General features: G+C 46.2%; 2 protein-coding genes across 2 annotated transcripts in view; both read left to right on the top strand.

Annotated features, from left to right (window-relative positions):
* Window positions 1–6,165, top strand: part of LOC142258983 (uncharacterized) — a 29,094-nt gene extending 22,929 nt beyond the window's left edge. Inside the window, 2 exon segments of the mRNA XM_075331524.1 lie at window positions 933–2,005; window positions 2,007–6,165. Of these exon segments, the coding sequence (XP_075187639.1) occupies window positions 933–2,005; window positions 2,007–2,153 (1,220 nt within the window). The 3' untranslated portion in view covers window positions 2,154–6,165.
* Window positions 965–27,567, top strand: part of LOC142258974 (gastrula zinc finger protein XlCGF66.1-like) — a 56,236-nt gene continuing 29,633 nt past the window's right edge. Inside the window, exon 1 of the mRNA XM_075331516.1 lies at window positions 965–1,040. The gene's annotated coding sequence lies outside the window, so the exon portion shown is untranslated. The remainder of the gene's footprint in view (window positions 1,041–27,567) is intronic.

The following is a 27,567-nucleotide window of genomic DNA, read 5'->3' as shown; positions in this document are numbered from 1 at the left end:
CTGTGCGATTATTAGTCCCAATCCAATTCACCATGCAGCCAAGGGAAGGCGGAACAATGGAGGGGCAACATAAATAAGTATACCTGGTGGTTGGTTCCGAGGGGCAGGAAACAGCCTCCTGACAGCTGTTTCGCAGCGTTGCTTTTTCGAAGGAGGATTGCTCCCACATCCTCAAGCCTCCCCCCCCCCCCCAACCCACCTTCCCCCACCTCCTGTCTGATCCTTGTCCTTTTGACCACATATTGTTGTGATTTTATTATATATGATATTTTTATGAATAAAATGGAATTTTTCACACATGTTCTTTGCCGTATCTCCTTCTTTTCTCCAGTCATTTAGGTTACCTATACTGGTCTGGTGAGGTGTTGTGACTTACGATTGGTTGTTGTGCATTATTACTGTGAACTGTTGTGGTGTTAACCCTTGTTGTCTTTTTGTTGCTGCCTATTTATTTCTGTGAGTTTGCTATTTGTCTCGTCTGTCTTCATTTGTGTTTCCTGTCTGTTTTAATCTGTGTTTCCATCATACTCCTGCCAATCACACGCCAGGGTGTATGCTATGGACAAATATACGCTTCTGTCGTTGCCGGAATCGTTGGGAGGAATGCTGTGTGACGGTGTTCACACGACCTCCTTGGTCAAACAATATATTGCTGAACGATGTTGCGTCGTTTGTGAGATGGGTACGTGTGACCGCTACAAAACGACCTATGAGCGATCTCGGCAAATCGTAGCAGCGATCTGGGCGTGTCACATCGCTAACGAGATCGCTAGCAATATCGCTGTGTGTAAAGCGGCCTTTAGATGTCGAAATTGGACAACAGATTCAGAATACATTTTTTCCTAATTTAATTTCTGATGTTATGGTTTAAAAAAATAAATATACTTTCAAGATAATATTAAAAAAATAATAACATTGTTTTTTATTTTTAGCAGATGACTGTATTGGGAATTCAGATGGAAATCTAATATCTTCAGAATTTATAACACATGATGAAGGTATCACACGTGATACATATGACGAGCAAGTCCAACAGAATTGTAAGCAAAATAAAAGTTACAGAAGGGATGTGGAACACGAAACGGCTTCCACAGGAGAGAAGCCATTTTCATGTTCAGAGTGTGGGAAAAGTTTTATTCAGAAATCAAACTTTCTTAGACATCAGAAAATTCACACAGGAGAGAAGCCATTTTCATGTTCAGAGTGTGGGAAATGTTTTATTCAGAAAACAGCTCTTGTTAGGCATCAAAGATCTCATACAGGGGAGAAGCCATTTTCATGCATGGAATGTGGGAAATGTTTTATTCAGAAAACTGCTCTTGTTTTGCATCAAAGATCTTATACAGGGGACAAGCCATTTTCATGCCTGGAATGTGGGAAATGTTTTACTTGGAAATCAGAACTTGTTAGGCATCAAAGATCTCACACAGGGGAGAGGCCATTTTCATGCTTGGAATGTGGGAAATGTTTTATTCAGAAAACAGCTCTTGTTAGCCATCAAAGATCTCATACAGGGGAGAAGCCATTTTCATGCTTGGAATGTGGGAAATGTTTTATTCGGAAATCACATCTTGTTTTGCATCAAAGATCTCATACAGGGGAGAAGCCATTTTCATGCCTGGAATGTGGGAAATGTTTTATTCGGAAATCACATCTTGTTTTCCATCAAAGCTCTCATACAGGGGAGAAGCCATTTTCATGCCTGGAATGTGAGAAATGTTTTACTCAGAAATCAGAACTTGTTAGGCATCAAAGATCTCACACAGGGGAGAGGCCATTTTCATGCTTGGAATGTGGGAAATGTTTTATACAGAAATCAGATCTTGTTAATCATCAAAGATCTCATACAGGGGACAAGCCATTTTCATGTTCAGAATGTGGGAATTGTTTTACTCGGAAATCACATCTTGTTAGTCATCAAAGATATCATACAGAGGAGAAGCCATTTTTATGTTCAGAGTGTGGAAAATGTTATTTTACAAAATCAAATCTCGTTAAACATCTGAAGAAGCTGCACAGGGAAGGAACCTTTTTCATGTTGTGAACATTTGAAATGTTTATTTGGTAAAACAATTCTTGTTGACCATGAGAAAACCCACACAGTAGAGGAGACATTCTTGCATTCAGAATTTGGCAAATGTTTTTATCATTAATCAGGTCCTGTTGTCAGATGAGTCACATGGGAGAAGGATTCATGTTATACCGTGAGTCAAAGGGTTTTATCCTAAAATCAATTGCTCAAGTAAGAATTGGTCAGGGAAAACACCATTTTCTTTTTAAACTTACCGTATTATTATGACCATAAGACGCACCTATGTTTTAGAGGAGGAAGATAGAAAAAAAAATTGAAACAAAATATGTAGTCATGGCGCACTGTTGTGAGGGGGAACCTGCTGCTGACATGGTAAGGCTGCTTTCACACATCCGGTTTTAGCAGAGCCGGCCAATCCGGTTCTAAAACCTATGCAACGGATGCGGCGAAAAAAACGCATCCTTTGCATACGTTTTTACATGCGGTCCGTCTGGTTTTTGCCGGTTGCGGCTGGCTACTGAGCATGCGTAGTGCAAAAAAACGGATGTGATTTTTGCCGCAGGACGCTTTATCCAGCGTCCATAGGCATGCATTGGAAATCGCGACGCATCGGCCGGATGCGGCGCGATGCGGTTTTTTTCGCCGGACAAAAAAACGTGCCAGGCAACGTTCTATCCAGCCACCGCATCGGCTAAATATGCCGCATCCGTCAAAAACTGGACGGAACGCAAGGCCATGCGGCACAATACGGCGCTAATGTAAGTCTATGCGAAAAAACGCAACCGGCGGCAAAAAAAAACGGTTGCGTTTTTTCTGCAAAGCACCGGATTGTGCCGCACAGGAAAAACCGGATATGTGAAAGCAGCCTTATAGGGGTAATATCCCCCCCTGATTCTGTACTAATGTCCCACATTTAGGCCCCTTTCAGTAATGTTTCTCTCTTCCTGGTGTATATGTCCCTCATCCGGGCAGATATGTTCCCCATCTTTGTCCCATAATAGTATACATGATCCCCATCCTGGTATATATGGCTCTCATCTTGGTATGTTGGTGTTGGGGTGGTTTTCGTGACGCTACCCACGGGTTGTGGTGATGCTGGGCACCACCGCTGCGGTGAAGGTGGCGGGCTTCCGGGAGCGGTGTCGGGGCGCAGCTTTGGTGTTAACCCCTCCGTGGGTAGGGGCGGTCTGTCCCGGGGCCCGGTTGCGGGGAGATATGGTGCGGGGCACAGTGCTGCGGTACTCACGATTTAGTCACTCGGGGTCTCTGGTAAACCAAACAAGATGTAGAACGGGCGGCCCACAGCCGGCTGCAGCACTGGACGGTGTGACAGGGTCCCCTTTCTCCTGCACCTAACGTAAGTGGACCACGGTGCCTAAGCACGGGTGGTCCGCTCCCCGGCGGATGTGTCGTGGGAGCTCCTTTGCCCGCAGGCGCTAGCCCTTGGATTTATGGCCTCTGGCGGTGGCTGCTATCCAGTCGGGTTGGGCTGTTGCCTTCAATCAGGTCTTTGGTTGGGAAAGGACCCCGTGAGGTCCAGACCTCAATCAGTAAATTCGACTATATGGTAGCCTACGGCCTAGTCAGGGTCTGAGTACCCTTCCTGGTGCTCCGGTAGACTGCTGGCTCCCCGGTTCGGGTCCGGCGGGCTCCAACCCGGTTCCGGTCCTACGGTTCCACCGGTCGTGTTCCCGGTCTCCTGCAGGCGGCCCCTGCTGTCTGCCTGCCTGACTGTGTGAGGGTCCTAGGCTCCGAACCAGGCCCCTTGCAGCGCTGTGTGTCACACTCTGCTCTCCACTCAACTGTGCCAACTGTACTCCTCACTGTCCACAACTGGACTCTACTCCTTACTGTCCAACTCTGATCTTCACACTGCACTACTCAGACTACTGTCCACGACTGGACTGAGCTGCTTCCCTGCCTCAGGCCAGGAGACTTCTCGGTGGGTGTGTCTTCCGCCTGACTCCGCCCACCCGGTGTGCCTGTCTAACACTGAGGGAGGCAATCAGGTCTTGATTGACGGATGTTAACTTCCTAGTGTGGGTGTGTGTGTGTATGGTGTCTACTAACCTGTGACCCCTGGTTGTCCAGGGCGTCACATATATGTTTCTCATCACGCTGCAGACATAAAAAAACAACTGATTATACTCACCATCCCTCTGCTCCCCCAGTGTGCGGTGTAGTCTTTGATGCTGGCAAGTGACTTCAGTGTATAAGCGGCACATTGCATGACGTAACTGCCATGCACCTACAGGTACACGCGGACGTCGGCTGCCGGAATATTCACTGCTCCCCACACCTAGGATTATGGGCGTGTGGAGCAGTGAATATTCATTCTCTAATAAAAAACACGTGATCACCGAGCTGCAGCAATTAGCTGGTGGTTGAGTGATCATGTGTGCCTGCTATTAATGAATGAATATTCACTACTCCCCATGCTCATAATCCCGCTCATCTCTCGATGCCGGCTTCAGTGCGTTGAGGTAGACTGGATTATAAGTGAGGGGAGCAGTGAATATTCACTTTTGTTATTAGCGGGTACACTGTTAGCCCTGGTTTCTGCCTCCTGTGACCCACTCCTCCACCACCGCCCCTCCAGTCACCGTCACATCAGGACTATGACGCACCCCCCCTTTCCCTAAGACCCCCCCCCTTTTCTACACAATTTATTTTGGGGGGGAGGGTGTATCTTAAAGTCTGAAAAATATGGTAATTGGTTAACAAATAGTAAGAGTAAAAAATTACAATACAATCAAAATCGTATAACATAAAAGGGCACAATCATTGTGAATCTGTCTGACCGTTTCAGGCTCCACCCTCTTTCATTAAACTTCTCTTACATTTCAGACAAAAAATGTCAAAACTCACTAAATGTTTGAACAGTTAAGGTGTGTGATGCACAAAATGTGAGACTTTTACACAATAGTTCTTGCGCAGTGAGATAGATGAATTTCCCCTTAAATAGTGCTTATCACAAATCTGTGGCTGCCTTTATTATTTACTAATACAGTGGAGACCCGCGGATTAGTGAATGTTCTAAATATAATCCAGTACCAAAACTTTTGGAAGTGTCCCTAATGTCCCCAAAAGGAACTTCCAGGTTGTGAGATCCCACAACCCTCAGCGATAACTGATCGTGTAAGAGTGAGCTCTACGACCCCAGCTATGCGGCATCCTTCTTAAGCAGTTCAGTAAAATCTTAATGGGAAGGTGTCGTCCAACAAAAAAAAAAAAAAAGTAATAACTTTTGATATTTTCCACTCTGAAACACTAGAGGAAGCAGCTGCTGAAATCTGAAACTGTAGAAATAGCCTGGATTACAGCTGCAGTAAAGTGGGCGGAGTCTGCTCTCCTGTGTGTGATGTCACCTCCCCCTCCCAATCTGAGGGATTCCAAAGGATAACACAGAATGAAGTTTAGATCACAGTGCACAGCCATTTTGTTGGTCACAAGAAATGTCTAAAGTGTCACCAAGGACAGCAGGAGTATCACACAGGATAGGATTAGATACACGGCTCAGCAGACAGTTCCAAACAGGATAGGATTAGATACACGTCTCACCGAACACGTATCACTCAGGATAGGATTAGATACACAGCTCAGCAGACAGTATCACACTGGATAGGATTAGATACTCAGCTCGAGGCAATATCACACAGGAGAGGATTAGATACACAGCTCAGCAGACAGTATCACACAGGATAGGATTAGATACACACTCAGCAGACAGTATCACACAGGATTAGATACACAGCTCAGCAGACAGTATCACACAGGATAGGATTAGATACACACTCAGCAGACAGTATCACACAGGAAAGGATTAGATACACAGCTCAGCAGACAGTATCACACAGGATAGGATTAAATACACAGCTCAGCAGACTGTTCCACACAGCACAGGATTAGATACATAGCTCAGCAGATGGTACTACACAGGACAGGGTTAGATACACGGCTCACCAGACAGTATCACACGGGAGAGGATTAGATACACAGCTCAGCAGACAGTATCACACAGGATATGATTAGATACACAGCTAAGCAGACAGTATCACATAGGAGAGGATTAGATACACGGCTCACCAAACACGTATCACACAAGAAAGGATTAGCTACACGGCATGGGGGGGTAGCGAGGGGTGTCAATGGAGACGGTAGCAGCAGCTGCGGGGGAGGGGCAAGGAGAGTGGGGGGTATCATTGGAACATTGGAGACAGTAGCATCGGCGGTGGTGGGGGGAGGGGCGTAGGTACTCACATGCTCTGCATGCACACGCACACAAACACACACAGTTCTGCTGCATGCTTGCCGGCAGCCGTGGAGGGGGAGGAGAGCGGGGTTGGGTAGAGGGGGGGAAGGGGTGTCATTGGAATTGGTAACGGCGGGGGGAGGGGAGGCGGCCCGGCGCCCCGTACTCATACATCCCGGTGGTTGACAGGGGTAAAGTGGAGCAAACATCATACGCTGTGTGCGCCACAATGATGGTGCTGATCTCCTCCCTCTGCTGTTATCTGGATAGCCCAGGGGGCGCATGCATTTCACAGCAGATGCCTTCTCTAATGTTACTAAATGGGGTCGGAGCCCGACTATCAGAGTCTATGCACAGAGGGCTGCCATAAAGGAGGTGAGTATCTGTCCTTACAAACACCAAATCCAAGATGGCAGCGCCCAGTGCCTCCAGTAAAATTAGAATTAAATAAAAAATAAATAAGCAGTGATTTTAATTTTGTATTAAAAATACTTGTTTTCATAATCACTATTATTAATACAAAAATAAAAAACTGCGACACCTTTCCTTTAAACAAGTATATGACCGCGCTGGATTAGTTGAGAGAGCAATGTATCGTGCTTAGAGCAGCTGCAGAGATTTGTGGGATCCCGCTCTGCACACTGAGATCCCGCAAAATGGAAATTCAGGTTCCACTTTGCAAGTAAGTTGGGTATTTTGAGAGCCTTTAGGAACATTTGTGAAAGGTTTTGATACTGGATTATATTTAGATAATTCACTAATCTCAGGTTTCCCACTGCTTTATTTACTAAAAAGCGCAGCCCCAGATTGGAGATAGGAACTCTTAAGTATGTCACATTGTATATAATTGCATTTCAAAGCTTTTGTTTTGTTAATAAATGCTTAAAAATATATATTCTTCATGCCTGTCTTTCTCTATTGTCTAGATGTGATAATTTTGCCTCAGAACATCTGTAGACATTTCACACTAAAATAATGAGGGTAGAATTGAATCACACTGCATCCTAGATATGTGGAAGTTAATAAGATGCTCTGATCCCAATTTATCAAAGCTTTTATGCCAAAAAATTGTCACAAAATCTCTGAAAAGTCTCTCAAAAATTTGGATCAATTCAAAGTGGTGCCAAATTTTGGCGGCTTTTGGCATTTTCACTTTAAAATTGGCAAAGTTTGGGTGGGACGGGGGCGTGACAGCACAGCTCCTTTGTCATTTTACCTGTTTACCAAAACATTTTCAATATACAGCTATGTAATCGATATGCGTTTTTAAGTGCTGATTCTCAGCTTTAATTTGAGGGTATTAACATACTAATTGGAACCAGGGCTTAGGAATTACAGCCCATAAACATGTAGCGGTCTCTTTAAAAAGAGACCAAAAGTAACTGGACAATTATCTTAAAAGCTCTTTAATGGGCTGCGTAGGATATTCCCTCATGAATCCATTATAAATTAAGCAGATAAAAGGTCTGGAGCTGATTCCAGATGTGACATTTGCATTTGGAAGCTGTTGTTGTAAACCCACAACATGCGGTCAAAGGAGGAGAACATCATTAGGATAAAAATTGAGAGCTAGTAGTAATGTTAGGGGTGGCCAAATCAAAAATTTGGTATAACAAATGAACGCACTCGAGAGCATGGGAACTCAAAGAGGTCTGGATGTCCAAGGAAGACAATAGTGATGGGTGATCACAGAATCCTTTCCTTAGTGAAGGACAAGTCCTACACAACATCCACCCAAGTGAAAAAACATTCTCAAGAAAGTAGACGTTTCAGTATCTAAGTGTGGCACCTGCTTTGGGAGCGATGTATAGAATTCCACCCACATTCACCTCTACAGATGTTGCTTCTTTGGTTGAACTGCAGAATACTACAACTCCCAAGATGCCATGCAAATCTGGGGGAGGAGGAAACAGGACGGGGGGGGGGGGTTGTGGAAGGAAGTTGAGCCATCTTGGAGGGGTGAAGCTGCCACTCTGTATGATGAGAGACTGAGTTCTGAAGCTAGAGGATGCACTATTAGTAGGAGCTGCTGTCCTCCAGGTTTATCATGCCGAAGAAGGATTTTGCCTGCTGTACCCAGTACTCTCTGCAAGCCATTGAATCCAGAAGCTCCAGTGTGGAATAGTCTGAGAAAACAGACCTGCTGCAGACAGAAGTGAGTAGGACATTGCTGTGACTTGTAGTTCTACAGTTTGAGAAGTGTGAACAAAAGAGACATACGAGTATATATGCAAATTCAAGAATTTTATTAATGGAGATAACACGCAAGACAGCACAAAATCACACTTAAAATTGCTACCAGAAAATCAAAACATCACAAGGGGTACAAGGTTTATATTCAGTTGGTTAATGTAAAAGTTTCCTGTCTGTCTGAAGTAACCGTGGAAGAGGTGGGAAAGTCTAAATGACGGGACTAAATATAATGTAAGCAAGACACTTAATGACATGGACCAGACTCCATTGCATGATTTAATAGAATTACTAACAACTATGACGTTGGGAATAGAAGGTCCTACAATGAGGTGACAGTAACAGGGGAAACCACAATGTCACCAGGTATGAATAAAACATAACCCATTCACTCATGCATAAGATTTGGTTAGAGGATTCTGACCCTCGAGTTCGAGAATCAGAATCATGGGAGGATAATCATCATGCAAGGAGAGTTTAGCCCCAGTCATCAGTAGACACCAATTAAATACAAGGATGCATGGAACAAATCAGGGGCCCAAGTACAGAGTACTAGTGTAGATGTTAACCTAGATTAACCTGAAGTATACCACGTGATAACAGGGTAAACCTGGATGAGATCATGACATTAAAATAGTAAAGTGCGTGTGCACATAGCCATCCAGGAATCGTGGTAAGTATGTATACAAATACAGGTTAAAATAATTACCTAGAAAAACTGTGGTTCAGGTAATAAAACAGGGGACCCTGAGGCATAGTAACACCTATGTACACATACCCAGAAGAGTTAGGATCACCACCGACGCGTGTTTCACACAGGTATTGTTGCTTTCTCAAGGAGGAAGACCCTAATGGCCGTATAAACCCAGTAGGTATAAATAGCCTCTGTTAATTATCATTGCCGTCAGGTGTAACAATCCCTCAGCCGAGGGATATGTGATGGCGAGAACAATAACGCCCATCAAGCAGGTGATAGGGCATCACCTAGATAGTGGGCGGAAACCTAAGACGGGTCACATGATGATCACTGAAAAAGGCGGATTATACGAAGATCACAAAGATTGTTAATAGTAATCGCAATCTGACGTGGCAGCACTGGTAGCAGGGTACGCTACTGATAATGAAAAACAAATGTACAAGAGACGTGAAACACCTAGTGTAAGGTGAACCGGGGAGTATCTCACATTACCCAGATGTCCCGCCCTCCAGCCAAGTCAGGAAGGAACACGTGGTGCCGAAGACGCGTAACCCCGGCAATCACGCGATCCAACCTGGCATTAGACATAACAGGGCAACACAACACATGGTGGATATACTTCCAGGAGTCACGCCTCCAACCAGTCACAAAGCAGACACATAAAACGTGAGAGGTACGTCTCCACAGTGACCACCCAGCCAATCCCAGATTGAGGACAAGTTTATAGAAAACATATATTAGTTAGTATAGATCAGCATGTTCTTCTGTCAACATATCATAACAAAACATAAATCTATCACATCCGATTCACGTCCCCACCGGGGCAGGTACATAAGATCATAAGTCACTTAGTGATCGCTTATAGGACACAGATTATAAAAAAGCACACACCTTGCTAACCGTAATCACAGCAAGGCATAATAATACTAGTAGCACAGTACACCGCTAAGGTAAGGGGACAGTTATATAAAACGGGAATAATTTAGCGCCAATGGTCTGGAAGTGTCCCACACTGCTGGAGTATCCAGCCCTCAGGCTCAGTCAGGAAGGCACACGGGCCGAGGACGCGTAACCCTGGCAACCACGTGAGCCAACCCAACATCAAGCATGTCAGGGCGTGAAACCACGCATAGTGGACGTAGTTCCAGAAATCCCGCCCCCAACCAATCACAGAGCAGGCGACTATAGAGCCGGAGACGCATCAACACAGCAACTTCCGGGCCTATCCCCGATTGAGACGGGCATGAAAAGGGGTGTGTAGTAAGTGATGTAAATTAATACATCCTATTATCAGCAAAACACATTGCAAGGCACAAATGCACCGCCCCAGGTGCACATTACGAGCGGGGCAAAACAATAGCCCCTGCGACGAACTGCCAGCAGACTAAGAACATTTGTATAAACATAGAGGTACAAAAATACCAAACATAGTAAACATTAACCCTTTCACGACCGGCCGATTTTTCGCATTCCGTTATTTTTTTTTGCCATTCTTTTTCTTAGAGACGTAACTTTTTTATTTTTCAGTCAATATGGTCATGTGAGGGCTCATTTTTTTGCGGAACGAGCTGTACTTTTAAATGAAACCATCAGTTTTACCATATTGTGTACTAGAAAATGGCAAAAAAATTCCAAATGCTGAAAAATTGCAAAAAAAGTGCGATAGCACTATGGTTTTTGAGATATTTTATTCACTGTGTTCACTATATGGTAAAACTGATGTGTGGGTGTGATGCCTCAGGTCAGTGCGAGTTCGTAGACACCAAACATGTATAGGTTTACTTTTATATAAGGAGTTAAAAAAAAATCGGAAGTTTGTCCGAAAAAAGTGGCGCACGTTTTACGCCATATTCCGTGACCCGTAGCGTTCTCATTTTTCGGGATCTTAGGCTCAATGACGGCTTATTTTTTGCGTCTCGAGCTGACGTTTTTAACGGTACCATTTTTGCGCAGATGCTACGTTTTGATCGCCTCTTATTGCATTTTGCGCAAAAGTTGTGGCGACAAAAAAACGTCGTTTTGGCGTTTGGAATTTTTTTGCCGCTACGCCGTTTACTGATCAGATTAATTGATTTTATATTTTGATAGATCGGGCGTTTCTGAACGCGGCGATACCAAATGTGTGTATATTTTTTATTTTTTTAACCCTTTAATTTTCAATGGGGCGAATGGGGGGTGATTTGAACTTTTAGGTTTTTTTGTTTTTTTTTAATTTTTTAAAACTTATTTTTTTACTTTTTTTTTTTATTTTACTAGTCCCCCTAGGGGGCTATTGCGATCAGCATTCCGATCGCTCTGCAGTATCTGCTGATCACAGCTGGAAGGCTGTAAACAGCAGATACGCTGTCTTTCTCTTTTGCTGTGCCCCGGGCACAGCGAAAGTGAAACCAATTCATGTGTAGTACAGGAGTCATCACATGACCCTGTACTACCATGACAACTATCGGGAGTCACGTGATCGCGTCACGTGACTTCCGGTTTCGGCGATAAGTAAAACTTTACCGCGATTGCGCTTATAATGGCGCTGTCATGTATTGACAGCGCCATATAAGGGGTTAATCGGCACGAGCAGATAACGATTCTGCTCGTGCCTAGCAGGCACACATCTCAGCTGTGAAAATCAGCTGAGATGTGTGCCGATCGCGGCATGCTGCCGCCGGAGGACCGCGGGCAGTAAGATTATGTCATTTAGGACGTAATTTTACGGCCCGCGGTCGTTAAGGGGTTAATGCTGCTTCAGCAGACTAAACTTGTAAAGTAGGGGGAATGAGATATATATTAAGGATAGAAAGAAGGCTTATAAAGAACATGCTGATCATTAGATCATATGTCACGTTAAAAGTATACCATTGGTCATAGAGTATAAATACTTCAAATATAAATATAGTAAAAGGCCAATAGAAAAATAGATCAATATATATATATATATATATATATATATATATATATATATATATATAATATATATATATATATATATATAATGTTTCCAAGATAATCGTTTGTTGTACCAAACACAATAATAATATGACAACAAATAAACACATATGTCAGGAGTATATCAATGTGTGGTATTAAGATCGTAGAATAGCAGGAACGTCCATTCAGAAGATATCATTGATGTTCAGTGATGCCGGCACAAACTTGTAGGGTGATAGGAAAACAGGATCTTATATGGTACGTCCAAAGATCAGAAAACAAATTTAGTATTGCATCAAAGACGGTTCTAATAAAAAGAAATAAACAAGAGAGGAATAAGTATACATAAAAGAAGACCACTGGGAAATACATTCGCCACAGATGAATTAATTGATAAGCGGTAGAGTAATAAAAACAAAATTAAAACAATTATGGTATATTAAAAAAGGCCAAGTGATATAATTAGAACATTATGCTTGGAAAAGCTCAGATAAACCCTATAAAAAGACACAAAACTGATGTTTTCGTTCAGGCCTCCAGGTGTTAAAGTCCCAAGGATGGTGATCCAACGAGCCTCGACTTGGGCTAAACGTTTCTTGAGGTCACCACCTCTGGAGCCTCCATGAACAACATCAATACCCCGTACCTTGAGGCCGGATTGATCACATCCATGAAATCTCCTGAAATGTCGAGGAAGTGTCTTCAGGAGAGTGACATCGATCACATCGGAGGCAGCACGGATATCCGGTACATGCTCTCTGGTACGCACCCGCAATTCGCGTGATGTGAGACCAACATATACCAGAGAATATGGACAGGTAGCATAGTAAATCACATGCGTGGTAGCACATGTGATATGATGTTGTATATTCATTGTCCGTGTGTCGTCCGATGATGAGAAAGTCGTGGCGCGGAGTATAATATGACATGCGACACACCGCCCACAGGGAAAACATCCCTGTGTCGGGCCGCGAGTGCCAAACTAATTGGAAAGCGGAGGAATATAATGACTCCTTACCAGGATGTCACGGAGATTCTTAGCACGGCGAGCTGTCACAAGGGAACCTGAAGGGAGTATGTCTGCCAAAATTGGATCTGTGCGTAGAACAGGCCAGTGTCTATCAAGGATGCCCCGCATCATCTGCCATTGGTTGTTAAAGGTTCCTATAAAGCGAATAGGAGGGTCAATATGTGGTTGTTGTTGTTTACAATTATATTGAAGGAATTGTGTGCGTGGAGTTCTTTTGGCACGTAAATACCCCTTCTTAATGCAGCGATTGCTGTATTCACGATCCTGGAAACGGCGTTTGAGTTCTGCAGCCTGTTTTTCAAATGACTGGTCAGAGGAGCAGATCCGCCTAATCCTTAAGAATTGGCCGGTCGGGATGGCGCGTATGGTGGCAAAGGTATGGGCTGAGGATGCATGCAGCAGGGCATTGACTGAGGTGGATTTCCGATACATACTAGTTTGTATGAATGACAAAGGATCCACCTCGATGTTGATGTCCAAAAAGTCAATGCACCTGCTGCTATTTTTATATGTCAGTTTTATATTAAGATTATTAGCATTCAATTGACCCATAAATGCATCAAGCTGCTCCACCGTGCCCTGCCAAAAAAATAATACATCATCAATATATCTGAGCCAGCACTGCACATGGGAGCTGGCACTGATGCCCCCATCGCCAAAAACCAACCTCTCCCACATGCCAAGGAAGAGGTTGGCATACGAAGGGGCACAGGCCGCCCCCATGGCAGTGCCATGCTGCTGCAGATAAAATTTATCTTTAAAAATAAAAAAATTGTGTGTAAGTGCAAAGTGGAGAAGCTCAAGGATGAAGAGGTTCAATTTGCCATCACGACTGCCCATCTCAAGAAAAAGGCGGACCGCCTTCAGACCATCAGAATGTGATATGCATGTGTAAAGGCTCTCCACATCAGCTGTTACAATCAACATATCCTGATCCATAAAGATGCCGTCAATCGTCCTGAGGATGTCCGTCGTGTCACGGACATAAGAGGGCAAGGTTTCTACTAGAGATTTTAGATGATAATCAATAATTTTACAAATTGGATCACACAAGCCGTCTATGCTGGACATAATAGGATGCCCCGGGGGATTAAGGGCATCTTTATGGATCTTAGGTAATAGGTAGAATGTAGGCACCTTTGGATATTTAGTGGAGAGCCCCTCCATCATTTTTTATCAATAATGCCGCTCTCACACGCCGCCTCCAGGATCCCCAGAAGGTCAATAGAAAACCGCTGCAAGGGGTTAGATGGCATGATGCCTCTCTGGACTATGGCAGCATTATCTTTCCAGCATTGTCTGTCTGGCTATGGATCCTGTTTGACTGGTGCCATGGATCTGCATATCTAATATCATACCTCTTTGGCCTCCTGATGAACCACATGTTTATTATGTGGGGAAACGCGTCGAGGGGGAGACTGTTGTAATTCTACCATGAATTTGATGGCTCACTCCTGCTATTATTAAAAAATAAGGGGACACTTGGAGAGCATCAGCATATACTTACCTGGACTTTCATGGACAGCAAACCTCAGCAGGCAGTATCACACAGGATATGATTAGATACACAGCTCAGCAGACGGTACCACAAAGGACAAGATTAGATACACGGCTCAGCAAACAGTATCACACAGGAGAGGATTAGATACACAGCTCAGCAGACAGTATCACATAGGAGAGGATTAGATACACGGCTCAGCAGACAGTATCACACAGAATAGGATTAGATACACAGCTCAGCAGACAGTATCACACAGGATATGATTAGATACACAGCTCAGCAGACTGTACCACACAGGACAAGATTAGATACACGGCTCAGCAGACAGTATCACATAGGAGAGGATTAGATATACAGCTCAGCAGACTGGTCCACACAGGATAGGATTAGATACACGGCTCAGCAGACAGTATCACACAGGATAGGATTAGATACCCAGCTCACCAGACAGTATCACACAGGACAGGATTAGATACATAGCTCAGCAGATGGTACCACACAGGACAGGGTTAGATACACAGCTCAGCAGACAGTATCACACAGGATAGGATTAAATACACAGCTCAGCAGACAGTTCCACACAGGACAGGATTAGATACACGTCTCACCGAACACGTATCACACAGGATAGGATTAGATACACACCTCAGCAGACAGTATCACACAGGAGTGGATTACATACTCAGCTCAGGAGGCAGTATCACACAGGAGAGGATTAGATACACAGCTCAGCAGACAGTATCACACAGGATAGGATTAGATACACACTCAGCAGACAGTATCACACAGGAAAGTATTAGATACACAGCTCGGCAGAAAGTATCACACCGGATTGGATTAAATACACAGCTCAGCAGACTGTTCCACACAGAACAGGATTAGATACATGCCTCACCGAACACTTATCACACAGGATAGGATTAGATACACAGCTCAGGAGACAGTATTACACAGGAGAGGATTAGATACACGGGTCAGCAGGCAGTATCACACAGGATATGATTAGATACACAGCTCAGCAGACGGTACCACAAAGGACAAGATTAGATACACGGCTCAGCAAACAGTATCACACAGGAGAGGATTAGATACACAGCTCAGCAGACAGTATCACACAGAATAGGATTAGATACACAGCTCAGCAGACAGTATCACACAGGACAGGATTAGATACATAGCTCAGCAGATGGTACCACACAGGACAGGGTTAGATTCACAGCTCACCAGACAGTATCACACTGGAGAGGATTAGATACACAGCTCAGCAGACTGGTCCACACAGGACAGGATTAGATACCCAGCTTACCAGACAGTATCACACAGGATAGGATTAGATACACAGCTCAGCAGACAGTACCACACAGGATAGGATTAGATACACAGCTCAGCAGACAGTATCACACAGGAGAGGATTAGATACACGGCTCACCAAACACGTATCACACAGGATAGGATTAGATACACAGCTCAGCAGACAGAATCACACAGGAGAGAATTAGATGCACAGCAGGCAGTATCACACAAGAGAGGATTAGATACACAGCATGGGGGGTAGTGAGGGGTGTCAATGAAGACGGTAGCAGCAGCTGCGGGGGAGGGGCAAGGAGAGTGGGGGGTATCATTGGAACATTGGAGACAGTAGCATCGGCGGTGGTGGGGGGAGGGGCGTAGGTACTCACATGCTCTGCATGCACACGCACACAAACACACACAGCTCTGCTGCATGCTTGCCGGCAGCGGCGGAGGGGGAGGAGAGCGGGGCTGGGTAGAGCAGGGGAGGGGGTGTCATTGGAATCGGTAACGGTGGGGGGAGGGGAGGCGGCCCGTGCTCATACATCCCGGTGGTTGACAGGGGTAAAGTGGAGCAAACATCATACGCTGTGTGCGCCACAATGATGGTGCTGATCTACTCCCTCTGCTGTGATCTGGATAGCCCAGGGGGCGCGTGCATTTCACAGCAGATGCCTTCTCTAATGTTACTAAATGGGGTCGGAGCCCGACTATCAGAGTCTATGCACAGAGGGCTGCCATAAAGGTGAGTATCTGTCGTTACAAACACCAAATCCAAGATGGCAGCGCCCAGTGCCTTCAGTAAAATTAGAATTAAATAAAAACTAAATAAGCAGTGATTTTAATTTTGTATTAAAAATACTTGTTTTCATAATCACTATTATTAATACAAAAATAAAAAACTGCGACACCTTTCCTTTAAACAAGTATATGACCGCGCTGGATTAGCAGAGAGAGCAATGTATCGTGCTTAGAGCAGCTGCAGAGATTTGTGGGATCCCGCTCTGCACACTGAGATCCCACAAAATGGAAATTGAGGTTCCACTTTGCAAGTAAGTTGGGTATTTTGAGAGCCTTTAGGAACATTTGTGAAAGGTTTTGATACTGGATTATATTTAGATAATTCACTAATCTCAGGTTGCCCACTGCTTTATTTACTAAAAAGCGCAGCCCCAGATTGGAGATAGGAACTCATAAGTATATCACATTGTATATAATTGCATTTCAAAGCTTGTTTTGTTAATAAATGCTTGTAAATATATATTCTTCATGCCTGTCTTTCTCTATTGTCTAGATGTGATGATTTTGCCTCAGAACATCTGTAGACATTTCACACTAAAATAATGAGGGTAGAATTGAATCACACTGCATCCTAGATATGTGGAAGTTGTTAAGATGCTCTGATCCCAATTTATCAGAGCTATTATGCCAAAAAATTGTCACAAAAACTCTGAAAAGTCTCTCAAAAATTTGGATCAATTCAAAGTGGTGCCAAATTTTGGCGGCTTTTGGCATTTTCACTTTAAAATTGGCAAAGTTTGGGTGGGACGGGGGCGTGACAGCACAGCTCCTTTGTCATTTTACCTGTTTACATAACTGTATATTGAAAATGTTTTGGTAATCGATATGCGTTTTTAAGTGCTGATTCTCAGCTTTAATTTGAGGGTATTAACATACTAATTGGAGCCAGGGCTTAGGAATTACAGCCCAAAAACATGTAGCGGTCTCTTTAACCCCTTCAGCCCCCGGGCACTTTCCGTTTTTGCGTTTTTGTTTTTTGCTCCCCTTCTTCCGAGAGGCGTAACTTTTGTATTTTTCCATCAATATTGCCATATGAGGGCTTGTTTTTTGCGGGACGAGTTGTACTTTTAAATGAAACCATAAGTGTTACCATATAGTGTACTGAAAAACGGCAAAAAAATTCCAAGTGCGGAAAAATTGCAAAAAAAGTGTGATCGTACAATAGTTTTTGGGATATTTTATTCACTGTGTTCACTCTATGGTAAAACTGAGATATCTATGTGATGCCTCAGGTCAGTGTGAGTTTGTAGACACATGTATAGGTTTACTTGTATCTAAGGGGTTAAAAAAAATTCACAAGCTTGTCCAAAAAACGTGGCGCACGTTTTGCGCCATTTTCCAAAACCCGTAGTGTTCTCATTTTTCAGGATCTGAGGCTCAGTGATGGCTTATTTTTTGCGTCTTGACCTGACGTTTTTAACGGTACCATTTTTGCGCAGATGCTACGTTTTGATCGCCTGTTATTGCATTTTGCACAAAATTTGCGGCGACCAAAAAACGTAATTTTGGCGTTTGGAATTTTTTTGACGCTACGCTGTTTACTGATCGGGCATTTCTGAACGTGGTGATACCAAATATGTGTGTATTTTGTATTATAAATTAAGCAGATAAAAGGTCTGGAGCTGATTCCAGATGTAACATTTGCATTTGGAAGCTGTTGTAAACCCACAACATGCGGTCAAAGGAGGAGAACATCATTAGGATAAAAAAATGAGAGCTAGTAGTAATGTTAGGGGTGGCCAAATCAGAAATTTGGTATATTATGGAAAACAAATGAACGCACTCGAGAGCATGGGAACTCAAAGAGGTCTGGATGTCCAAGGAAGACAATAGTGATGGGTGATCACAGAGTCCTTTCCTTAGTGAAGGAAAAGTCCTACACAACATCCACCCAAGTGAAAAAACATTCTCAAGAAAGTAGACGTTTCAGTATCTAAGTGTGGCACCTGCTTTGGGAGCGATCTATAGAATTCCACCCACATTCACCTCTACAGATGTTGCTTCTTTGGTTGAACTGCAGAATACTACAACTCCCAAGGTGCCATGTAAATCTGGGGGAGGAGGAAACAGGACGGGGGGGGGGTGGAAGGAAGTTGAGCCATCTTGCAGGGGTGAAGCTGCCACTCTGTGTGATGAGAGACTGAGTTCTGAAGCTAGAGGATGCACTATTAGTAGGAGCTGCTGTCCTCCAGGTTTACCACGCCGAAGAAGGATTTTTCCTGCTGTACCCAGTACTCTCTGCAAGCCATTGAATCCAGAAGCTCCAGTGTGGAATAGTCTGAGAAAACAGACCTGCTGCAGACAGAAGTGAGTAGGACATTGCTGTGACTTGTAGTTCTACAGTTTGAGAAGTGTGAACAAAAGAGAAATACGAGTATATATGCAAATACAAGAATTTTATTAATGGAGATAACACGCAAGACAGCACAAAATCACACTTAAAATTGCTACCAGAAAATCAAAACATCACAAGGGGTACAAAGTTTATATTCAATTGGTTAATGTAAAAGTTTCCTGTCTGAAGTAACCGTGGAAGAGGTGGGAAAGTCTAAATGACGGGACTAAATATAATGTAAGCAAGACACTTAATGACATGGACCAGACTCCATTGCATGATTTAATAGAATTACTAACAACTATGAGGTTGGGAGTAGAAGGTCCTACAATGAGGTGACAGTAACAGGGGAAACCACAATGTCACCAGGTATGTATAAAACATAACCCATTCACTCATGCATAAGATTTGGTTAGAGGATTCTGACCCTCGAGTTCGAGAATCAGAATCATGGGAGGATAATCATCATGCAAGGAGAGTTTAGCCCCAGTATCAATAGACACCAATTAAATACAAGGATGTATGGAACAAATCAGGGGCCCAAGTACAGAGTACTAGTGTAGATGTAAACCTAGATTAACCTGAAGTATACCACGTGATAACAGGGTAAACCTGGATGAGATCATGACATTAAAATAGTAAAGTGCGTGTGCACATAGCCATCCAGGAATCGTGGTAAGTATGTATACAAATACAGGTTAAAATAATTGCAAAAAAGAGGAGAACTAGAGCAAATTGCTGAAAACAGTTCAAAGTTTTATTGTACAAAAATTTCAAAAATACAAGTGTAGTACAATGAATCACATAAATAGTAATACAAAAAATGGAGGACAGATGGGAAGCAAATAGTAACAAGCAAAACAGTGGCCTGGTACGGACTCCAGGAAAAAAGTGTTCCAGAAGTAGAGTTAGAGAACCCTAAATCACTGGCATGTAAGCATCCAGAGACATATCCCTAAATCACTGGCATGTAAGCACAATGGGGCTGTTAAAAGGGAATCAAAATATCCCGGCTTGGGAAGACTGGGCAATGGTGACCCTGAGAGGGAACAGACTTAACCCGAGTCCACATTGGCCAGATGCAGACAACGGGGAAAGAAAGAATCCCACAGAAAGGTACAAATCCCAGTTTTGTGTGCAATGATAGTGACAAAAAAGTAGGAGTAAAGAAATTCCCAAGCAGGGGTGCAGATCCCAAATCACTGGCCAGTAAGCTTTCCCTCAAAAGAAGGTAAAAAGTAATAAATGGAGTTGGTAAATAGTTACAGACATGAAGGCATAAAGATGACAAGTAAAGGCCTGTATAATACAGTACCTGCCACAGTTAGTTCCGGTGTAGAGAAGCCATGGACAGCGGGCAGCCCCATAAATAACAATCATTACATGTAAAGAAAATGTTAAAAGTGTAGAAATGGGGCGCCCAGCAAAACACAATAACCAGGATTACATGGTGGCAGGACTGAGAATGATAGTATTAGCCTAAGGAGAGGTGCAGGCCAATGCCGGAAAACAAGTCAAAAAACCCCAGAATGGAAAAAAGGGGGGGGGGGGGAGGGAAAAAGGCTGGCGGTTAAAGCCCGGAGGGGGAACACAAATTACCTGAGTCCGGTGGTGGAGGAGGCCCGACGTACGTTTCGCGGCTTAGAAGCACGTCGCTTACCGCTTCGTCATGGGGGAAAGTAAGGAGTGATGATCAGCACTCCTTACTTTCCCCCATGACGAAGCGGTAAGCGACGTGCTTCTAAGCCGCGAAACGTACGTCGGGCCTCCTCCACCACCGGACTCAGGTAATTTGTGTTCCCCCTCCGGGCTTTAACCGCCAGCCTTTTTCCCTCCCCCCCCCCTTTTTTCCATTCTGGGGTTTTTTGACTTGTTTTCCGGCATTGGCCTGCACCTCTCCTTAGGCTAATACTATCATTCTCAGTCCTGCCACCATGTAATCCTGGTTATTGTGTTTTGCTGGGCGCCCCATTTCTAAACTTTTAACATTTTCTTTACATGTAATGGTTGTTATTTATGGGGCTGCCCGCTGTCCATGGCTTCTCTACACCGGAACTAACTGTGGCAGGTACTGTATTATACAGGCCTTTACTTGTCATCTTTATGCCTTCATGTCTGTAACTATTTACCAACTCCATTTATTACTTTTTACCTTCTTTTGAGGGAAAGCTTACTGGCCAGTGATTTGGGATCTGCACCCCTGCTTGGGAATTTCTTTACTCCTACTTTTTTGTCACTATCATTGCACACAAAACTGGGATTTGTACCTTTGTGTGGGATTCTTTCTTTCTTTCTTTGTCGCTCCATTGGGAGACCCAGACAATTGGGTGTATAGGCTATGCCTCCGGAGGCCGCACAAAGTATTACACTAAAAGTGTAAAGCCCCTCCCCTTCTGCCTATACACCCCCCGTGCTCCCATGGGCTCCCCAGTTTTATGCTTTGTGCGAAGGAGGCAGACATGCACGCACAGCTCCACAGATTGGTCAGCAGCAGCTGCTGACTATGTCGGATGGAAGAAAAGTGGGCCCATATAGGGCCCCCAGCATGCTCCCTTCTCACCCCACTCTTGTCGGCGGTGTTGTTAAGGTTGAGGTATCCATTGCGGGTACGGAGGCTGGAGCCCACATGCTGTTTTCCTTCCCCATCCCCCTCAGGGCTCTGGGTGAAGTGGGATCCTATCGGTCTCCAGGCACTGAGACCGTGCTTCATCCACAACTCCTGTGGAGCCTGCTGGATAGGAGCCGGGTACCGTTCAGGGACATGGCCCTGCTACGTGGAGGTACTCTGTATCCCTGTGGGGACCGCGCACAGCAACACTTCAGCTTTGCTGGGTGTGCTAGTGCACCGGGGACCGCGGCGCTGACCGGGTTAAAATGTGCCATTACACACTCAGCGTTGCTGAGTGTGTTTATGTATAGGGACTGCCGCGCTGACCGCCGCTGCCACGGAAACTCTGCGGCGCGGCTGGGACTTGTAGTGCGCCGGGGACTTCCGCGCTGGCCGCGCTTATACGGCGGCCACGCTTATTACTCGAGTCCCCGGCTTTTTGCGGCCTAGTCTCTTTTCCTCCCGCCCTCAGCCCTGACAGGCAGGGGAAGGGCGGGAAGCTGCACAGAACGAGCAGCACTGAGGGCTGGAGCATGCTTTGCATACTCCACCCCTCTCACTGTGCACAGTGCGGCTCCAGTTCCCGCACTTTCTGGGCCACGCCCATGACTCCCTCCTCTCCTCAGGACGCCGGCAGCCATTCCTGTCAGCTCCTCGGACGCAGCAGAGGGGGACAAAGTCTGGGAGACCCAGGCAGGGACTTGGGTGGCCTCACAACCGCTTTAAGCGGGTGGTAAGCAGCACCTGTGGTGCTAGCCCCATTGTGCAGTAGTGTAACTATACAGTATATGTTTATGGTATATACTTTACACTGTATGGTGCACAGTTGATTTCTGGCTATATACCCTATTGTGTTGCTCAGGGAAGATTATAGCATGGCGCCCACAAAAGGCAGGGGTGCCAAAACACAGGCTTATTATGCTGCCTACGCCGCATGTACGACCCCGCTACCGGCAGGTTCCACTGACCCTCATTGTGTACAGTGCTCGGGCCCTGGGACACTTGCTCAGCCAGAGCCTCTGCTAAGAGGGGCCCAGGGGGAGCCACCTGCTGACAATGTCCAGGTGACGGGGACAGAGTTTGCAAAACTCTCTGAGACTATGGCTAAGATACTAGAAGCCTTGCAGTCCAGGCCGATATCTCAGCACAGGGACTCTGTTGAATCTTTGTTCCCTGGCCCCCCTCAGTTGGACCAACAATGTCCTCCCGGGGTATCTCATAGATCCCAGGCTGAGGGTTCTGACACAGACCCCAGCCCCAGACCGACTAAGCGAGCTCGCTTAGATTTTCCCTCGACATCATCATATTGTTCAGGGTCTCAGCGAGGGGAATCTCGGGTTGATGAAGCGGAGACAGTTGATCAGGATTCTGATCCTGAGGGCGCTCTCAATCTTAATACTCCAGACGGGGACGCCATAGTGAACGATCTTATTGCGTCCATCAATCAAATGCTGGATATTTCTCCCTCAGCTCCTCCGGCAGAGGAGTCGGCTTCTCAGCAGGAGAAATTCCGTTTCAGGTTCCCCAAGCGTACACCGAGTATGTTTCTGGACCACTCTGATTTCAGAGAGGCAGTCCAGAATCACCATGCTTGTCCAGATAAGCGTTTTTCTAAGCGCCTTAAGGATACACGTTATCCCTTTCCCCCTGACGTGGTTAAAAGTTGGACTCAAGTGTCCCAAAGTGGATCCTCCAATCTCCAGACTGGCGGCTAGATCCATACTTGCAGTGGAAGATGGGGCTTCACTCAAAGATGCCACTGACAGGCAGATGGAGCTCTGGTTGAAATCCATCTATGAAGCTATCGGCGCTTCTTTTGCCCCAGCATTCGCAGCTGTATGGGCGCTACAAGCTATCTCAGCAGGTCAAGCGCAAATTGAAGCAGCCACATGCACGTCCGCGCCACAAGTGGCGTCCATTACCACTCAGACCTCGGCATTTGCGTCTTACGCTATTAATGCTGTCCTGGACTCTGCGAGCCGTACGGCGGTTGCAGCCGCCAATTCGGTGGTACTCCGCAGGGCCTTGTGGCTACGGGAATGGAAGGCAGATTCTGCTTCCAAAAAGCGCTTAACTAGTTTGCCAATTTCTGGCGACAGATTGTTTGGCGAGCGTTTGGATGAAATCATCAAACAATCCAAGGGAAAGGATACATCCTTACCCCAGCCCAAACCGAACATACCCCAACAGAGGAGAGGGCAGTCGAGGTTTCGGTCCTTTCGGGGCGCGGGCAGGTCCCAATTCTCCTCGTCCAAAAGGCCTCAGAAAGAGCAAAGGAACTCTGATGCATGGCGGTCTAAGTCACGTCCTAAAAAGACCACCGGAGGGGCAGCTAACAAAGCGGCTTCCTCATGACTTTCGACCTCCTCAATCCGCATCCTCAGTCGGTGGCAGGCTCTCCCGCTTTTGCGACACCTGGCTGCCACGAATAAAAGACCGCTGGGTGAGAGACATTCTGTCTCACGGTTACAAGATAGAGTTCACCTCTCGTCCCCCGACTCGATTCTTCAGGTCATCCCCGCCTCCCGAGCGAGCCGAGGCTCTTCTGCAGGCGCTGCGCACTCTGAAGGCAGAAGGAGTGGTGATCCCTGTTCCTCTTCAGCAACAGGGCCACGGTTTTTACTCCAACTTGTTTGTGGTCCCAAAGAAGGACGGGTCTTTCCGTCCTGTCCTGGACCTGAAACTGCTCAACAAACACGTAAAAACCAGGCGGTTCCGGATGGAATCCCTCCGCTCCGTCATCGCCTCAATGTCCCAAGGAGATTTCCTTGCATCGATCGATATCAAAGATGCTTATCTCCACGTACCGATTGCTCCGGAGCACCAGCGCTTCCTGCGCTTCGCCATAGGAAACGAACACCTGCAGTTCGTGGCACTGCCGTTCGGCCTGGCAACAGCCCCACGGGTTTTTACCAAGGTTATGGCTACTGTAGTAGCGGTCCTACACTCTCAGGGTCACTCGGTGATCCCGTACTTGGACGATCTGCTGATCAAGGCACCCTCTCAAGAGGCATGCCAACGCAGCCTCGACGCTACCCTGGAGACTCTCCAGAGTTTCGGGTGGATCATCAATTTTCCGAAGTCAAATCTGACACCGGCCCCATCGCTGACATATCTTGGCATGGAGTTTCATACCCTCTCAGCGATAGTGAAGCTTCCGCTGATCAAGCAGCAGTCACTACAGAAAGGGGTACAATCTCTCCTTCAAGGCCAGTCACACCCCTTGAGGCGCCTCATGCACTTCCTGGGGAAGATGGTGGCAGCAATGGAAGCAGTCCCTTTCGCGCAGTTCCACCTGCGTCCTCTTCAATGGGACATCCTACGCAAATGGGACAGGAAGCCGACGTCCCTCGACAGGACCGTCTCCCTCTCTCAGGCGACCAAAGCTTCCCTTCGGTGGTGGCTTCTTCCCACTTCATTATCGAAGGGGAAATCCTTCCTACCCCCATCCTGGGAGGTGGTCACGACGGACGCGAGTCTGTCAGGGTGGGGAGCGGTTTTTCTCCACCACAGGGCTCAGGGTACGTGGACCCAGCAAGAGTCGTCGCTTCAGATCAATGTTCTGGAAATACGGGCAGTGTACCTTGCCCTGAAAGCGTTCCAGCAGTGGCTGGAAGGCAAGCAGATCCGAATTCAGTCGGACAATTCCACAGCGGTGGCATACATCAACCACCAAGGCGGCACACGCAGTCGGCAAGCCTTCCAGGAAGTCCGGCGGATTTTGATGTGGGTGGAAGCCACGGCCTCCACCATCTCTGCAGTTCACATCCCAGGCGTGGAAAACTGGGAAGCAGATTATCTCAGTCGCCAGGGCATGGACGCAGGGGAATGGTCCCTTCACCCGGACGTGTTTCAGGAGATGTTGCCGCTGGGGGGTGCCGGACGTCGACCTCATGGCGTCCCGGCACAACAACAAGGTACCGATGTTCATGGCACGGTCTCAAGATCCCAGAGCTCTGGCGGCAGACGCCTTAGTTCAGGATTGGTCGCAGTTTCAGCTCCCTTATGTGTTTCCTCCGCTGGCACTGTTGCCCAGAGTGTTACGCAAGATCAGGGCCGACTGCCGCCGCGTCATCCTCGTCGCTCCAGACTGGCCGAGGAGGTCGTGGTACCCGGATCTGTGGCATCTCACGGTCGGCCAACCGTGGGCACTACCAGACCGACCAGACTTGCTATCTCAAGGGCCGTTTTTCCATCTGAATTCTGCGGCCCTCAACCTGACTGTGTGGCCATTGAGTCCTGGATCCTAGCGTCTTCAGGGTTATCTCAAGACGTCATTGCCACTATGAGACAGGCTAGGAAACCAACGTCCGCCAAGATCTACCACAGGACGTGGAAAATTTTCCTGTCGTGGTGCTCTGCTCAGGGTTTTTCTCCCTGGCCTTTTGCCTTGCCCACTTTTCTGTCCTTCCTTCAATCTGGACTGGAAAAGGGTTTGTCGCTCGGCTCCCTTAAGGGACAAGTCTCAGCGCTCTCTCTGTTTTTCCAGAAGCGCCTAGCCAGGCTTCCACAGGTACGCACGTTCCTGCAGGGGGTTTGTCACATCGTTCCTCCTTACAAGCGGCCTTTAGAACCCTGGGATCTGAACAGGGTGCTGATGGTTCTTCAGAAACCACCATTCGAGCCAATGAGAGATATTTCTCTCTCACGCCTTTCGCAGAAAGTGGTTTTTCTAGTAGCAGTCACTTCTCTTCGGAGAGTGTCTGAGCTAGCAGCGTTGTCATGCAAAGCCCCTTTCCTGGTGTTTCACCAGGACAAGGTGGTTCTACGTCCGGTTCCGGAATTTCTCCCTAAGGTGGTATCCCCCTTTCATCTCAATCAGGATATCTCCTTACCTTCTTTTTGTCCTCATCCAGTTCACCAATGTGAAAAGGATTTGCACTTGTTAGATCTGGTGAGAGCACTCAGACTCTACATTTCTCGTACGGCGCCACTGCGCCGCTCGGATGCACTCTTTGTCCTTGTCGCTGGCCAGCGTAAAGGGTCACAGGCTTCCAAATCAACCCTGGCTCGGTGGATCAAGGAACCAATTCTCGAAGCTTACCATTCTGCTGGGCTTCCGGTTCCCTCAGGGCTGAAGGCCCATTCTACCAGAGCCGTGGGTGCGTCCTGGGCTTTGAGGCACCAGGCTACGGCTCAGCAGGTGTGTCAGGCGGCTACCTGGTTGAGCCTGCACACTTTCACGAAACACTATCAGGTGCATACCTATGCTTCGGCGAATGCCAGCCTAGGTAGACGAGTCCTTCAGGCGGCGGTTGCCCACCTGTAGGAAGGGGCCGTTTTACGGCTCTATTACGAGGTGTTATTTTACCCACCCAGGGACTGCTTTTGGACGTCCCAATTGTCTGGGTCTCCCAATGGAGCGACAAAGAAGAAGGGAATTTTGTTTACTTACCGTAAATTCCTTTTCTTCTAGCTCCAATTGGGAGACCCAGCACTCGCCCCTGTTTTTTTGTGTACACATGTTGTTCATGTTGAATGGTTTCAGTTCTCCGATATTCCTTCGGATTGAATTTACTTTAAACCAGTTTATAATTTTTTCCTCCTTCTTGCTTTTGCACCAAAACTGAGGAGCCCGTTGGAGCACGGGGGGTGTATAGGCAGAAGGGGAGGGGCTTTACACTTTTAGTGTAATACTTTGTGCGGCCTCCGGAGGCATAGCCTATACACCCAATTGTCTGGGTCTCCCAATTGGAGCTAGAAGAAAAGGAATTTACGGTAAGTAAACAAAATTCCCTTCTTCCCCGTTGTCTGCATCTGGCCAATGTGGACTCGGGTTAAGTCTGTTCCCTATCAGGGTCACCATTGCCCAGTCTTCCCAAGCCGGGATATTTTGATTCCCTTTTAACAGCCCCATTGTGCTTACATGCCAGTGATTTAGGGATATGTCTCTGGATGCTTACATGCCAGTG

Source organism: Anomaloglossus baeobatrachus, assembly GCF_048569485.1.
Source record: "Anomaloglossus baeobatrachus isolate aAnoBae1 chromosome 5 unlocalized genomic scaffold, aAnoBae1.hap1 SUPER_5_unloc_20, whole genome shotgun sequence".
Taxonomy (NCBI): Eukaryota; Metazoa; Chordata; class Amphibia; order Anura; family Aromobatidae; genus Anomaloglossus; species Anomaloglossus baeobatrachus.
This window is presented reverse-complemented; position numbering and strand designations above follow the sequence as displayed.